Genomic DNA, 17,446 nt, shown 5'->3' on the forward strand with positions numbered 1-17,446 from the left:
TCTATTATTCTAATCTCTCTCGACTTGTCTGCAGCCTTTGACACTATCGATCATTCCCTCCTTCTCTCCAGATTACAAGACTGCGGTATTACAGGTTGTGCCCTTTCCTGGTTCATATCCTATTTTCACGAACGATGCTCCAAAGTTCAAGCAAAAAATGAAACTGCTTCAACCATATCACAAACATTCGGAATCCCACAAGGTTCAATCTTATCTCCTTTACTCTTCAACATATTTTTTTCTCCGCTCCTTACTTTGGCGCAATCTATAGGATTTACAATCTATGCTTATGCCGATGACATACAACTCCTTCACCCAATCAATACTATTAACATTCTAGACATAATAGAAATAAATAATAAATTAAACATCATAAGTGACTGGCTATATTTAAACAAACTCTCACTTAATATAGATAAATCTTGCGGGCTTCTTCTTCCTATCAAAACATCTGAAACATTATTAGGAACAATCTCAATCAAATCTTTACCATTACAAATGCTAACCAAAATAAAACTCCTTGGTGGTATCTTCGATAGAGAGCTTTCTTTTCACGGCCATATAAGTTCGATCGTAAAAACCTGCTTTTTTAAACTTCGTATTATTCGATCACTCTGTCCTATCCTAGATACTGACTCAATCAACATCTTGACTCATTCCCTAGTCATTTCCCACCTAGACTACTGTAACTCCCTCCTTAATGGACTCCCTCAAAAAGAACTACGATGACTGCAATTAATACAAAATTCTGCAATAAAATTAATATACAAAAAAGGTAAATTTGAACATGTTACTCCTCTTCTTAAAGAGGCTCATTGGCTCCCCATCACACATCGCATCACCTACAAAATCATCTTACTCTCCTTTAAAATTAAACTTTTCCATCAACCACTATTCCTTGACAAACAATGCTCCCCTCGTACTTTAAGATCCACTGACCAAAAACTCCTCTTTATTCCTTCTTTAAAAGAATTCTATTACACCCGAAAAACCAATTTTGCAGTAACTGCACCCACACTATGGAACTCTCTCCCACAATATTTACGGGACGAACAAAATCTAATCAAATTCAAGACTGGCTTAAAGACTTTCTTATTTCAAGATGCTTTCGGTTGAATCTAAATCACTCTCTTTCTTCTCTTAAGTCTTTCTCTTTTTTGTTTCCCACTATCCCTTTTTCTACCTCTTACTGCGAGTAAGTATTTGCCGCAACATTGCTACCCTATCCCTCACGTTCTATCCCCTCCCCACTTTCTCCTTCTTTACTAAATTATGTAACTTCTCCCCTCCTTCCCTTATTTTCCTCACCTTCCAGTTTAGAACTCCCAAGTCTCTTTCCTGGGAGTTCTCTCCAAGTTACCGCATCCTGTATTTGTGCATGAGATTTTTGTTCCCGACATACATCACTTTACACTTATCCATGTTGAACCTCATTTGCCATGTCGATGCCCATTCCTCAAGCTTGATTATGTCACGTTGCAGATCTTCACAATCCCCCTGTGTCTTCACTACTCTGAATAACTTTGTATCGTCCGCAAATTTAATCACCTCACTCGTCGTACCAATGTCCAGATCGTTTATAAAGATGTTGAAGAGCACGGGTCCAAGCACTAAGCCCTGCGGCACCCCACTGGTGACACTCTTCCAGTCCGAGTATTGTCCATTTACCCCCATTCTCTGTTTCCTATGCTCCAGCCAATTTATGATCCATGTGAGTATTTCACCCTCAATTCCATGACTCGCAATTTTCCGAAGTAGTCGTTCATGCGGAATCTTGTCGAATGCCTTCTGAAAATCCAGATATACAATGTCGACCGGGTCGCCCTTGTCTAGCTGCCTGTTTACTCCCTCGAAAAAGTGCAGTAAGTTCATCAGACAAGTTCTGCCTTTGCTGAAACCGTGCTGGCTGGTCCTCAGACCGTGTTTGTTAAGGTGATCAATGATGCGGTCCTTTATCAGCGCCTCTACCATCTTTCCCGGTACCGAGGTTAGACTCACCGGTCTGTAGTTTTCCAGATCTCCCCTCGAATCCTTTTTGAAGATCGGTGTAACATTCGCCACCTTCCAGTCTTCTGGAATCTTTCCTGATTTGATCAACAGGTTGGCTACTAGTTGAAGCAGTTCAGCTATAGTCCCTTTTAGTTCCTTGATGACCCTTGGATGGATGCCATCCGGTCCCAGGGATTTATCGCTCTTTAGCCTATCAATCTGCCTGTATACCTCTTCTAGATTGACTATCAGCCCTGTCAGTTTCCCGTCTTCATTTCCAGCATAGAGCCTGGTGGGTTCCGGTATGTTGCGTATATCCTCTTTGGTAAATACAGATGCAAAAAATGTGTTCAGATTGTCAGTGATTTCTTTATCTTCCATTAGCACTCCCTTTATTCCACGGTCATCCAATGGACCTATCGCTTCCTTCGCGGGTCGTTTCCTCTTAATGTATCGAAACAATGCCATGAAGTTTTTCGCCTCCTTGGCTATTTTTTCTTCGTAATCTCTTTTGGCCCCTTTTACCGTCTTATGGCACCTGCATTAATGTTGTTTGTGCTTATTCCAGTTTTTGTCCGTTTTTGACCTTTTACATTCCTTAAATGAAGTTTTCTTGTCTCTGATCGCTTCCTTCATTTCCACAGTGAGCCACGCTGGTTCTTTGTTCTTTTTCCTCCTGGATCCTTTGTTGATATTGCGGTATATGTAGATTTTGTGCCTCGGTGACTGTGTCCTTAAAAAGGGACCAAGCTTGCTCTAGTGTTTTTACAGTGTTTATCCTCTTCTTAATCTTCTTCCCCACCATGAGTTTCATCCTGTCGTAATTACCCTTTTGGAAGTTCAGCGCTGTGGCCGTCATTCTGGACCGGTGTTTCTCCCCTGTGTCCAGGTTGAAGTGGATCATATTGTGATCGCTGCTTCCCAGCATCCCCTCTATTTCTACACCTTGTGCCGGTCCTTGCAGTCCATTCAGAATTAAGTCCAGGATTAAATTGTCTCTTGTATTTTCCTTGACAAGTTGTTCCAGGAAGCAATCGCATACAGCATCCAAGAACTTGGTCTCCCTAGCGCAGCCGGAGGTGCCTAGGTTCCAGTCTATCCCCGGATAGTTGAAGTCACCCATGATAACTGTATTGCCTCCCTTGCATTTGCGTTTAATCTCGTCCGTCATTTCTACATCAATTTCTTCGGACTGCCCTGGGGGTCGGTAGTAGATGCCGATCTTCATTTCCAATCCATTTGTTCCCAGAATTTTGACCCATAGAGTTATGATTTATGCATGTATTTTATAAAAAGTGCATTGACATTTACATCTCCTCTCAGTCAGGGATACTGTCTGTGCCTTTAGGTGCTATTGTTGCTGCATTTGACCTGGCTGCCCTGTTCTAAAATTATCTCTTTATTTTAGTATGTTTATCTTCTTTTTCCTTTGAAGAAAAATAATAAGTCTTCAATGAGCACACATGCAGATTGTATCTTGTTTTGCAGACCAATAGATTGCTAATACAGTTTTGGGATGCTCTTTTGTGACCATTTATCTAAGTGTCCCTTACTGAGCTTAGCTCGTCACATCTTTCATATGCTTTGCTTATAGGAACCAGTACCTGCGCCAAGGTACTTGACAGGATATTACTTCTCCAGTGATGCAAAGCCCACTAAATCTGAATTACAGATCATGAACACCTTTGAAAAAGACAGTAGGTTTCCAAAACATGTGCAAGACATCTCAAAACAATTAATGGATAAAGAACAGAGTAGAGGTAAGCAAAGCAGCTGGCTGTCCATGTGAAAATGCTTTACCTTGTATCATTTGTTTGATTCCACAGCTCAAAAGAATTATTTATGTGGCTCAACCATGATCTGTCAGCGGATCCATGGTCCAGACTTGCATGTCTTAAGCACTATCACAGTGATATAGTAGAAAATGGCATCTTAAAAAGTGCTGTATTAATAATTTATTCCAAAGCAATTTCAGTTCTGCATGAAGGTTGTTTGTATTTTTGATCTTTCAGTACCACACGATCAGGTGCAAGCTTGGTACAAGGAACAGTTCGATGCTCCAATTCATTCAGCAGCTCAGCATGCTCCACGGTCTATTAACATTCATCATCTTGTCCGCTATCGTCAGGAAACAGGCATCTGTTTAAGGATTGCACAAGCTTTTGGACTGGATGGTAAGAAGAGGTACAGAGCTTTGTCTTTTAATATAATAAATGGACCTGCATAAAAATAAACTCTATTTGCAACCAAAATTCTCGTGCGTGCAGAAAGAGTTATTGTCTAATTAACCCCCCCCCCCCCTTTTACTAAGCCATGGTAGAGGTTTCTACTGCGGCCTGGAGCACCAAATGCACTGACAGTCATAGAATTATTATGAGCGTCAGAACATTTGGCATCCAAGGCCATTGTAGAAACCTCTACTGTGGCTTAGTAAAAGAGGGCCTAAGTTAGGGATCAATATTTAAAAGGACATATCCAAATAGCAGCATTTGTAGAAGTCCTGCTGAGACAGGTAATCTGCAACACTATTTGGATAGTGCCACTAAACTTCTTTACAGACCACCTCAGCAATATCCGCCTCATTCTATAACAGGTTACCTAAAGTTAAGTGCCAATCATGCATGTACCTTATAGAATACTAAATATTAGAATTTCTCCCTCAGTAACAACCGTTTAACTTTCAGTAAAGTTCACTAAATTTTTCAGAGAAATTCCCAAAAGACCTCAATGGCTACTCTCCAAAGCATTATCAGTTTGCTTAGAGATTAATGTAGCCAGCCTCTTCATTGGTCTTACCAATATTCAAAGTTCAAAAATTCTTTTGTCAGCAATTCACTCTTATTAAAATATTTTATCAACTTATCCGCTATTAGTACTCATCTTTTAAATTAAACCTCGGGGCTCCGACATGATCACATTTCGTGTCTTGCTTTGTCAAGGAGTTTCCCCTAAGAAAATAGCAAAAATATTTCTTTATAACTACATTCTTAAATAAGTTCTAAAAAGTGTTGGCTAGTCTCAATCCTCAGACCAACTAACTTTCATTTTCTTTTAGTTATGGTGTCATCATTGTTTCAGTTCACTTTTTAAAACGTCACTCTCACATGATTTCGTCAGCCAGTCAGATGAAGAGGCTGGCTACAAAGAGGCTGCCTTTGGAGAGTAGCCGCTGAGGTCTTTTGGGAATCTCTCTGAAAAATTTAGTGAATTATATTGAAAGTTAAACGGTTGCTACTGAGGGAGAAATTCTAATATTTGAAATTATGACCAGTTTTCCTTCGGAACACATAAAACCAAACGGAGAGTGGATATCAATTCTTATAGAATACCAGCATGTGATTAGTACAGTTATGTGCATAAGTTCTAGTTGTACACTCAGCAGTATTCTATAATATAGGTGTACAACACACTTATGGCAGATTCTATAAATGGTGCGCAAATTTCTGTGTGTAAAATGTATACTATCTTGAGATGTGTGCACAACTAAATAGGCCCACAAGTCAATTAATACTAATAACTGGGTGCTAACAATCAATTATTGGCGGTAATTTGCAACATTTTTGATTTGCACATGCATCTTGTTAAGTGCTCGTCTATAAAGATCTGCTTGCAAATTGTATAGTATGCAACTCAAAAAGGGGTGTGGCCCCAAGAGAGGAATAAGTGAGTAAGGGGCATTCACTAAAGATGTGCACATGATTGCTGAATACCGGGTATCAATGCCTAACTTATGCCACCAGGATTTGCACCAGGTTTCAGTTGGTGTACGAGGGGCTGCTGTAAAGTACTCAGCCCAACCAACAAAACTGGGGCAGTCTCCGTCGAGGGCTATGCACTTGGTCCAGTGATTTTCCATTTTTTTCATTCCGCCAGAAAAATGTAGAAAGAAAAAAGTAGAAAATTGCTGGACTACGTGTATAGCCCTCGATGGAGACTGCCCCAACTTTGTTGGTTGGGCTGAGAACTTTTCAGTAGCCCCTCATAAATCTATGCAGATTCCAGTACTACATACTATTCTATAAAGGGTGCCAATACTGGATGCCCATTATAAAATACTGTTTAGTGCTGATTTTTTTCGGTGCCAAATTTTGAGCACATTTACTGAATCCAACCCATTGCACATAATTGGGCAGGGCATGGACAAGTCCCACATTTATGCACAAGTTACAAAATACTGTAAGTCATAGGCTAAAGAACTGCATTTAGACAAGAGCATTTATTTATTTACATTTCTTATATACTGCTTCTGTTTGAAGTGGTCTACATTTAGGTATTCTAAGTATTTCTCCCTATCTGTCTTGGTGGGCTCATAATCTAACTATAGTACATGGGGCAACAGAGAATTAAATGACTTGCCCAGGGTCACAAGGAGCAACACAGGGATTGAACCCACAACCTCAGGATGCTGAGGCAGGGGTTCTAACCACTAGTCCACTCTTTCCTTACACTTGCTATTGACATGCACCTAGAGATTGGCACATAAATGCCAACTTACAGTATGTTAGCATTTTATACTGTAATATGGTGTCCAGATGTTGCTATAGAATTAGCACGCTGCTTTTTGGCATCCTGTATAGAATTGTCCCTTATGGGGACAGGTCTATAACTGGGCACCATGGGTTGTGAACATATTTTATAAGAACATTTACACACACAAGTGTTCTTATAAAATATTACTACTACTATATAAGTACTGATTATAATAAAGAATTATAAAAAAAAAAATATATATATATATATTACTACTAGTAATCGTTTCTATAGCGCTACTAGATATACGCAGCGCTGTACATTAAAACACAGAAGAGACAGTCCCTTCTGAACATAGTAACACATAGTTCTTCAACCGCCGGTCCGCAGAAAATTCCTGCCGGTCCGCACAGGACCGGCGAGATCAACTTCTTCAATTTCCTGCCGGTCCGCGCAGGACCGGCAACATCGAGGAGCTGTCACTCGCGCAGGGCCGGAGAGATAATAGGGAGCCTCCGACTGTGCTTTCTTCCCTCCCAGCGGCTCTCCTTACATACGCAGCGATTCAAAAATGAAGCCTTGGAACTTTTGCTGAGTCGGGCCGCCTCTGATGATGCAACTTCCGCTTTCCTCAGAGGCGGTGCGACCCAACAAAGGACCCGAGGCTGCCTTACTGAATCGCAGCGCTGGCAAGTAAGGAGAGTTGCTGGGAGGGGAGAAAGCTGCTGGGCATGGTGAAAAAAAAAAAAAAAGGGACAGCTGCTACTGGACCTGGATAGGGAGAAGGAGAGATGCTGCTGGGAGGGGAGGAGGGAAAGGAGTCTGGGAAGCTGCTGGGTAAGGGGGAAAAAGGGACAGCTGCTACTGGATCTGGATAGGGAGAAGGAGAGAAGCTGCTGGGAGGGGAGGAGGGAACAGAGTCTGGGAAGCTGCTGAGTAAGAGGGAAAAAGGGACAGCTGCTTCTGGACTTAGAGAGGGAGAAGGAGAGATGCTGGTGGGAGGGGAGGAGGGAAAGGGAAAAGAGTTACTGCTGGACAGGGGGAGGAGGGAAGGGAGAAGAAAAAAGGAAGGAAACAGCTTGCAGGGAGATTAGAGGAGGGGAAGGGGAGAGACAGGAATGAGATGGGAAGGGGGGTCAGCAGAGAAATTGAGAGATAAAAATGAAGAGAGCAGTGAAGCTGGAGTGAATCGTGTAAAAAGGAGAGAGGGGCATAGGCTGGATGGAAAGGGGAGAGGGGCATAGAAAGAAGACAAATACTATATGGAAGGGGGAGAGGTCAGACAGTAGATGGAAGGGGCAGATGCTGGATTGTAGAGACAGAGAGGGCAGACACTGGAAGGAAGAGAGTGAAAAGAAGATGAAAGCAGAAACCAAAGACAACAAAAGGTAGAAACAAATAATTTTATTTCTATTTTGTGATTAGAATATATCAGATTTGAAATATATATCCTGCTAGAGACATAACTGGGGACTGCAGTATTCTGTTAGCATGATATTTCTATGAACTTGGCTTGTTCAGTTTTCTTGATAGTAGAGGGGATATATGTGAAGGGGAGGGGAGACAGGGGTTTTGTTGGTCCGTGCTCTGTATATTTGTATTTATAAAATCACAATTGTTCAGAATATTGTTTCTTTTTATACTTTAATAAAATATGTTCAATATAAAATCATAATTGCGGCTTGTGCAGATGGGATCAGATGGTTTGCGGGGACCGAGCTCGCGGAGATGGGGCGTAAACGGGGTTTTTAAATTTTAGTCCTAATAGTTTGCCGGTCACAAAATAATTCTTTTATTTCTGCCGGTCCACGGGTGTAAAAAGGTTGAAGAACACTGTAGTAACATAGTAACATAGTAGATGACGGCAGATAAAGACCCGAATGGTCCATCCAGTCTGCCCAACCTGATTCAATTTAAAAATTTTTTATTTTTTTTTTTTTTTCTTCTTAGCTATTTCTGGGCAAGAATCCAAAGCTTTACCCGGTACTATGCTTGGGTTCCACCTGCCGAAATCTCTGTTAAGACTTACTCCAGCCCATCTACACCCTCCCAGCCATTGAAGCTCTCCCCTGCCCATCCTCTACCAAACGGCCACACACAGACACAGACCGTGCAAGTCTGCCCAGTAACTGGCCTTAGTTCAATATTTAATATTATTTTCTGATTCTAAATCTTCTGTGTTCATCCCACGCTTCTTTGAACTCAGTCACAGTTTTACTCTCCACCACCTCTCTCGGGAGCGCATTCCAGGCATCCACTACTTACAATCTGGTCAAGACAGACAAACTGGCCCTCTGTGTCTTATTGAAATAGACCACATTAGAAGAGTCATGGAAAACATAGGTATTCTAATATAAAATTTGTTTTTGAATGTTCATTTTTCCTGTTTATAACATTTACAGTAAAAGTAAATTACTACTGGAATACTATTTATCACTTATATAGCACTGAAAGGCATACACAATGCTGTACATTTTTTTTTTAGTCTTTATTCGTTTTCATATCTTACAACATGTGTATAATATTCAATCAAGAATTTTACAAATCACTTGACATTCTTATTTATAATCACCTAAGCATAAAAAGAACCCCTCCCCCACCCATCCCATCAATTAGGAATAAACCAAGGAACAAGGAAATTATCATAAGTTTAAAAAGATTTGGGGGCCATTGATTACTTATTCTAATGATCAGACATCTTAAACACCTTGGTATTAGATAAGATATAGGGAGGGTGGGGTTGGGAAAGATAATAATTGCTAATTGTTTTATTATTAATAAATAGGTGGGTGGGAAGGGATTCTTTTATATTTATATATTTTAAGGATTATAAGTAAGATTGTCAAGTGATTTGTTAAAAATTTTTCTGATTGATTATTATACACTTGTTGTAACATTTGAAAATGAATAAAGATTTTTTTTAAAAAAGGAATAAACCAATTAAAACAAATATCATATATCCCAATCCCACCTTACTTATATTATTATATAATAAAAAGGTGTTTAAGGTGTCTGATCATTAGAATATGTAATCAATTGACATTTAGCAGATAGCCCCTGCTCGGAAGAGCTTACAATCTAACTTGGACAGACAGACGTGACATATAGGGATGAGGATGCAGAATCCAAGGTGAGAGGAGATAGGAGTTGAAAGCACTCTGGCATCCAGGTTTTTTGACTTGTACTATAATTTTTAACTCTAGAAGCTCTTTCTAAAATGCCCATGAATCAGTAGAGCAAAATTGGGCAGTTTGTCATGATTTTGTAGGATATAAAAATGTCAGTCTGTGTATATGTACGTATAATATAAAACAGATATGTAAAAGAATTTTAAAGATATAAGATGACAATCTAACTGTCCCTTTTTGTACTCTACAGTGTGTCCTGTAGATCTGTAAAAATGTGTGAATCTTGTCTTTTATGCAGTTGATGGACTTTACATAAATGCATTTGCTAGAATCTTAAAGGGCACCTCAAGCATGCATTTACCTGAGTTACCTCAGCGATGGGGAGGAGATGAGAAATTCTTAACACGGCGACATGATTTCTCCAGCCTTCTGAAATCACCAAGGTGGACTGATCCATCTGTGGTAAGTCACAACTTTCTTTGCTTATAGTGATAGACTACTGATCTATTAATACCAGGCTAACATAATTATTTTGTTATTTATATACCAATTATATTCTAGGTGGTTTACATTGATCAGATACTCTGTTTGTCATCAGGTCAATATTATATGTAGCGGTTGTTATTAATACTAGCTGTGAGATTTTTAAAAACATCTCTTCCAGCACCAGTACAAATGGTGGGGAATTTTCAATATGACATCTTAAGTCCTATTTGGGACATTTTGTGAAAATGTCCAAAAACTGAGTCAGTGGTATAGTGAGGGATGAAAGCGCTCGGGGTGATGGCGCCTGGCATTGCCACATCATGCGCCCCATATTCTTCCCCACTGCTCAAGCGCCCCCCCCCCTTTCCACGCGTACCTCTTGAAATGTTCACCAGTTTGAGCAGCATCTTCCACCTCCTGCTCGCATCGGCCTCAGTTCCCTTCTGATGTTACTTGCTGGTCGCACCAGTGAACATTTCAAGAGGTACACGAGTGGTGGAGAGGAGGAGAGGCACCAGTGCCCCCATCAAGACAGTGCATAGGGCAGTCTACCCCCCCTGAATTGAGTGACAAAAAGAGCAATTTTTGAGCCATAAAAACATCTATTTTTTTGTGTCAAAAATAACTGTTTTCTAGATGTTTTTGTGCTCAGTGCTTCTTTCTTTAGGTACTATTTTCAGGAAAAAAATGTCCCAGGAAAAAATGCACAAAAACAAGCCATTTTTAGTAGACCAGCATTTTTAGTAGATTTTTAGTAGACCAGCATTTTTAGTAGATTGGCCAAACAGACATCCCAACAGAGCAGTGGGACAGCCTAGGGCAGGGGTGGGCAACTCCAGTCCTCGAGGGCCAGAATCCAGTCAGGTTTTCAGGATTTCCTCAGTTGAATATGCATGAGATCTATTTGCATGCACTGCTTTCAATGCATATTCATTGGGGAAATCCTGAAAACCTGACTGGATTCCAGCCCTCGAGGACTGGAGTTGCTCCCCCTGACCTAGGGGTTACTCCTGTGCACTTCACATAAAAGGTCCCAGGTATAGCTTTCCCTTATGTTGTATTCTGAGCTCTCCAAGAACAGAAAAACAATTGTACCTCACTGTGTACCACTACAATAGCCCTCAAGCCTACAGGTAGGTACAGCAGGTATTTATTGTTTATTTGGAGGACTCACACTTTCCACCACAAGTGTACCAGTTAGAGTGGGATATAGCCCTGGGTCCCCTTCTCTACAGTCCACTGCACTGACCACTGGCTTACTCTTAGGATCAGCTTGCTACTCTAATAGGAATGGTCATCATATCTGAAGCTGTCAGAGCCTGGTATATACTGTACTGTCATTATCATATCTTTGGGGGGGGGGTTGAGACAGGGGCCAGTGACCATTAGGGGATTAACGTGTGGTCATGCCATAATCTCTCCAGTGGTTATCAAAATTCATGCAACCACTGTATATGCAGTTTTGAAAAAATCTAAAAACATGGCTTTTTCCAAATGTCCTTGTTAGGAGCTAAGGAAACTCAGACTTTATAATAAATGTTTACTGTGTAGATAGACAATGTTAGTGGTAACTTGCTGTTTTAGTTGTCTTATCTTACACTGCATGATTCTAAGTATAATTCTATGTAGCGATATACTTCTTGTAATTCGCCTAGAACTCCAATTTGCGAGGATTCAGTGGGATATAAAATTGCACATAACATGATATTTTTCGGACGTTTTTCTTTTTTGAAAATAAACACCGTATTGTCTTCTATCCCACCTTTCTTCCAAAGTATACATATTGAGATCTTTAAGTCTGTCCCTATATGCTTTCTAATGTAGCCATTGACCTTTTTAGTGGCCATTTTCTGGGATATCATTTTGAAGGTGCATCTCCAGAACTGTACACCGTACTCTAAATGAAGTCTCATATAGAGGCCCTATAACCTATCTTTTCCTCCTGCCATTCCTCTTCCTATACACCCTAACATCCTTCTTGCTTTTTCCGTCATCTTTTCTACCTATTTGTTCACCTTAAGCTCTTGAGATGGTTGCATATAGCTTGGTTTTAGCAGGTATTGTGAGACTCTTTTTGTAAAAAAAACATAGGTGCTTATTTATCTTTAAAAAATAGCTTCACAACAGGTGTCTGCTTGGCTTCCCAACTTAGGGCTCCTTTTATCAAGCAGTGGTAGAGCCTTTAACCACAAGCTGGCAAGATAAATGCTCCGATGTTCATTCAATTCCTATGAGCATCAGAGCATTTACCTCACCAGCCCATGGTAAGAGGCTCTACTGCTGCCTGATAAAAGGATCCTGTAGTGAACTATCATAAAATTACTTTCTACATATGAGTTACTGTAATTGTGCTGGAACCTCTGAAAAATCTTATTGTGAACCACAATTAATCCTTGTAGAAATTTGTGGAATATAAGAAATTGTATGGCATGGTAATAATCCTCGGTATTTCATTGTTTCTTTTCCTGAAGCCAGAGGGAAGTTATCTTTCCATTTTACAGCAGGTGTAAATCACATCATCATACGTTCTGATTTTTCAAAGTTTATTTTTAGACCTGAAAAGCGAGTAAAAATAATTATTATTCTCATATTTGTTTTTGCATTTGCTATGAGAATGAAGATATCTTCAAAGAGGCTAATGTGGAATTCTCTCCTTCTAGCAGTTCTTTTGATTCCCTAATGTTACTGTGGATGGTTCAGATGAAAGTATAAATAGTAATGATGAGAGATGATACTCCTGCCTAGTCCCTTTTTGAAGTTCAAATTTCTCTGGCACTTGTCCATTAATTAATTTATTGGGCTGTTGGTTTATTCTAGAGTAATTTTATTGGGCTTCTTCAATGCCAAATTGCTCTAATCTCCAGAAAAGTTGTACTTGGTTTATTTTATCAAATACTTTTTATTTATTTATTTTGCACCCAAACTAGCCAACACTGTCTTCAGAGGTCTTTAAAGACTAATTTGGTTTTTATGTATTAGTAATGGACACACTTTGTGTATAACCATTGCCAAAATGTTAAAATCTTGATTTAATGTGGGATGTGGTTCTGCTTGTTGCTGGAGGGTGGTGAGCATATGTGTGCATTAGCTTACCTGTGCACACTGCCCCCAGGTTTTAACTTTGAAGATGTACGATGGATTGAATAGTATATATAGCTGTGCTAGAGCAGCCACAGTCCAATTCGGAGAGCCCATGGGGAGGAACTACAGGGAAACAAAGCCCTCAGATGGAGATAGGCAGCCTTAGTTGCTTGAGGTTTTGAGAGAGTAAGAGTGTCTACTGACACTGAGTAGGAGTGATGGAGAGAATGATTGCTGAGCATCGATGGTCAAGAAAGGGCAGAGAGAGTGATTGCTGGGCGTAGGGGAATGGAAAGCCTGAAGAGCTCATCTGGTAAATTTCACTGGGTATCACTTAACTGTATAGAATTCAGCTCCTAGATTATCAGGTTTGGGGGATTTGATAACTTTAGAGCTTTAATGGCTGTTTTTATTTATTCTCAAGTTATAAGTTGATTCTGGAAAATAAATTCTCTCTGGCATAGTAGTATTAAGTTCTTGCCCATATAGATCCTTAAGATGCTGAAGAAATAGTTCTATGATTTTTTTTAGATTTTGTACCTACTCCCCTGTGCCTATTTATAAGTTTATTTATTTTTCTATACTGTTCTACCAGGGGAGCTCAGAACAGTTTACATGAATTTATTCAAGAATTAAGCATTTTCCTGGTCTGTCCTGGTGGGATTAATGTACCTTTTGCAATAGGGGAGATTAAGTGACTTGCCTAGGATCACAAGGAGCAGTGTGGGTTTGAACCCACAGCTTCAGGGTGCTGAGGCTGTAGTTTTAACCACTGCACTGGACACTGGGTCTGATCAAGTTTGGTAACAATTTCCTTGATATATTTCCCCACCAATGTAAGGCATATTTATAACAAAAGATAAGTTGGTCAATATTCAACCGGCTAGAGGTTGTAATGGCCATTTTGAGGCTGGAGCCATGACACGCAGGAGCTTCTGTCCTTAGGATCTGCTAGACCACCAAAACTACGAAAGGTATGGCCGGGGGTGCCTATGGGGAATGGGGGACTCTTTCTTTGGAAGGTAGGAAGGAGGGCTCAGGATTGGGGAGAAGGAAGGGGCACCAGAAACTTCTCAAGCTGCTACGCAGAAGTTATTTGAGCACTGGCTGATATGCAATGGCAGTGCTCAGATATCTAACCAGGCATGGATAAGAATGCTTTTTATGTTATTCCATCTGCCTGGTTAGGTATGTGGACACCTCCATTAAATATTGCTGGAAGCTTCATAACTGCCAGCCCCTCCCCTTCTCTGTCCGCTTAATGCCCCTTCCTACCCAGTTTCAGTTTGGCTGGTTAGTGCCAAAATTCAATGGCACTGCCTGGTTAAGTGCCACTGAATATTGGTGGCTGACCCATTGAGCATGATTTAAGATGGCTAGAACCTGTCCTCTTTGCTTAAATCACTTTGAATGTTGACCCCCCTTCATTCACTGCTCTTTGGTTCAATAAATCATTTAGATTTTTCTTTGTGTCCATCATGTTTGGTTTTTCCTGTTATTTGGGAGATACTTTTTACTATTATATTATATTGCAGTTCATGAGATAAATTTAAGAAATGTCCTCTTTTTCTTGTGTATACAGTGTGATAAATTATTTTAGTTTATTAATAGATTAGAGCAGGGGTATCAAACTCAATCACATTAAGGGGCCGAAATCCAAAACACAGTCTAAGTCATGGGCCAGACCCCGCCCCCATAGTAATACTAATTATAACACCATTTTTTCTATTCATTTTTCATATACAGTCAAACCTCGGTTTGCGAGTAACCCGGTTTGCGAGTGTTTTGCAAGACGAGCAAAGCATTCTCGCAAAACGTGTCTCGCAAACCGAGTGTTGACTCGATTTGCGAGCACCCCCCAATAACCGGCATCACTCCCCCCCGCTCGCAAAGGGCCCCCTCCCGCTCGAATCGGCGCCCCCCCCGCGAGAACAGGAACCCCCCCGCCCGACCAACTTTAACTCACCCCCCCTTTGGCACCGGCACGCAGCCCACAAATGCCAGTGCCGCTTGAAGATCTTCTTCCCAGTCTCTGCCGGCTTTGAGCATGCATCTGCGCATGCTCAAGCCCTTCTAATTCTCCCTCTCGCCTCGGCGAGAGGGAGAATTAGAAGGGCTTGAGCATGCACAGATGCATTCTCAAAGCCGGCAGAGACCGGGAAGAAGAAGATCTTCAAGCGGCACTGGCATTTGTGGGCTGCTTGCTGGTGCCAAAGGGGGAGTGAGTTAAAGTTGGTCGGGCGGGGGGGTGCCGATTTGAGCTGGGGGAGGGGCCTTTGCGAGCGGGGGGAGCGGTTCTCGTGCCGGTGCCAGACGGGGGAGATGAGTTAAAGTTGGTCGTGCGGGGGGTGCCTGTTCTCACGGGGGGTGCCGGATCACATGGGGGGACTTTGCAAGTGGTGGGGGGGGAGCAGCACCCTGGCCTCGGGGGGGTCGGGGGGGAACATATCAAAGCGAGTTTCCATTATTTCCTATGGGGAAACTCGCTTTGATAAACGAGCATTTTGGATTACAAGCATGCTCCTGGAATGGATTATGCTCGTAATCCAAGGTACCACTGTATACTGTACACATCCTATATAATAAAACCTTACCGGCGCATGCGCTTTTAAAACGGCGTGATCCCTGTCACTGTGGTGTGTGTCCGTGGCCGTGTTCCATTTTAGAAACCGGCGGCAGGAAACACTCTGGCCACTCCCCTCCTCCCGCCCTCACTCACCACTGCTGCTGCGAGGAAGCACAGGCAATCTCTCTCCCTGCCGAGATGAGCCGGACCCCTGAGACATGAGCGCCTGCAGGAGGAGGCCCCCGCTGCCGCCCGCCAACACCTTCCCAGTCTCCTGAACCGTGTCCTCGTCACCCCGATTGCCGACCACGGTGGCTGCCGCTGCGCTCAGGGTGAAACTTGCTGCACGCGCTCCGGCTTCCGATGTCACTCACCAACTGCTGCTGCGAGGAAGTGCAGGCAAGCTCTCTCCATGCCGAGATGAGCCAGACCCCTGAGACACAAGTGCCTGCAGGAGGAGACCCCTGCCGCTGCCCGCCGACACCTTCCCAGTCTCCTGAGCTGCGTCCTTGCCACCCTGATTACCGATTGCGGTGGCTGCCGCTGCGCTCAGGGTGAAACTTGTTGCACGCGCTCCGGCTTCCGACGTCATTAGGCTTCTGGCACATGCAGGCATGTCAATGGTGGTGGCGAAGGAAGGTGCCATGCGACGCAGGCGAGGATTGGAACTTAAAGTTCTAAATATCTTAATTCACTCTTTGATAATTTTCAGTATTGATTATTGTAATACATTATACCAAGGCATAACACAGAAAGAAATACGAAGGTTATAAATTATACAAAACACTGCAATAAAAATTATTACCCATTCTAAAAAATATGATCATGTCACACCTCTTCTGCGAAACGCACACTGGCTACCGATTTCACATAGAATAACATATAAAATTGTGCTGCTTACATTTAAAATTCAGAAAACTAATTCCCCAATATTCTTATATCGGTACTTAATACCCCATTCCCCAGCTAGATCTCTTAGATCAGCAGATCAATACTTACTAACCACTCCATCATTGAAAGTAATAGGCACTAGAAGAAATACTACCTTTTTTATTTTTGGACCTCAGCTCTGGAACAAACTTCCAATCTTTCTGCGCGCCGAAACCTCTCTAGAAAAATTTAAAAGTTATTTAAAAAGTTACCTTTATAAAGATGCATTTGAATCTTAAATCAGATAATGTTTCCCTTCTTATGATCTCCCTTTTTATTCTTGGATTCAGTCTTCTTTTAAAGACGTATTTTTAACCTAAGTTACATTTAAATATTAATGATTTTTTTTTTTTTTTTTTTTAATATACCTTTCCTGATGTTGTTCTTCCTTAAATGTTTTTCTTTTGGGTTTGTTTTTTTTTATTTTAAACAAATGTAATTTTATCCCTGTATTCCTTATGTATTTTTTAATTTATGAATATGTTTTTATGTTTATTGTTTAAATGATTCATTTATTTCCCCAATTTTATTATTGTTATACGCATTGCAAATATTTGATATTGCGTGTAAATCAAAATTTCAATAAACTTGAAACTTGAAACTTGTAAGGGAGCCGGGAAAAAACAAACATGCTGCTGCACAGACAAGTGGGGTGGAAATGGAGGGGGAGGGAATGCTGCTGCAGCACAGGGAAGTGGGGAGGGGTGGGGGGAGGGAAATGCCGCTGCTGCTACACAGAGAAATGGAGGGGGAGGGAATGTAGGAATGCTCCTGTTGCTGCACAGGAAAGTGGGGG

General features: G+C 41.4%; 1 protein-coding gene across 1 annotated transcript in view; it reads left to right on the plus strand.

Moving 5' to 3' along the window:
• Positions 1–17,446, plus strand: part of LOC117349254 — a 74,966-nt gene that overhangs the window by 2,933 nt on the left and 54,587 nt on the right. The window contains exons 2-4 of the mRNA XM_033922472.1: positions 3,584–3,749; positions 4,002–4,163; positions 9,886–10,049. Coding sequence (XP_033778363.1) covers positions 3,584–3,749; positions 4,002–4,163; positions 9,886–10,049 — 492 coding nt within the window. The remainder of the gene's footprint in view (positions 1–3,583; positions 3,750–4,001; positions 4,164–9,885; positions 10,050–17,446) is intronic.

This window comes from Geotrypetes seraphini, chromosome 15 (assembly GCF_902459505.1).
Source record: "Geotrypetes seraphini chromosome 15, aGeoSer1.1, whole genome shotgun sequence".
NCBI lineage: Eukaryota > Metazoa > Chordata > Amphibia > Gymnophiona > Dermophiidae > Geotrypetes > Geotrypetes seraphini.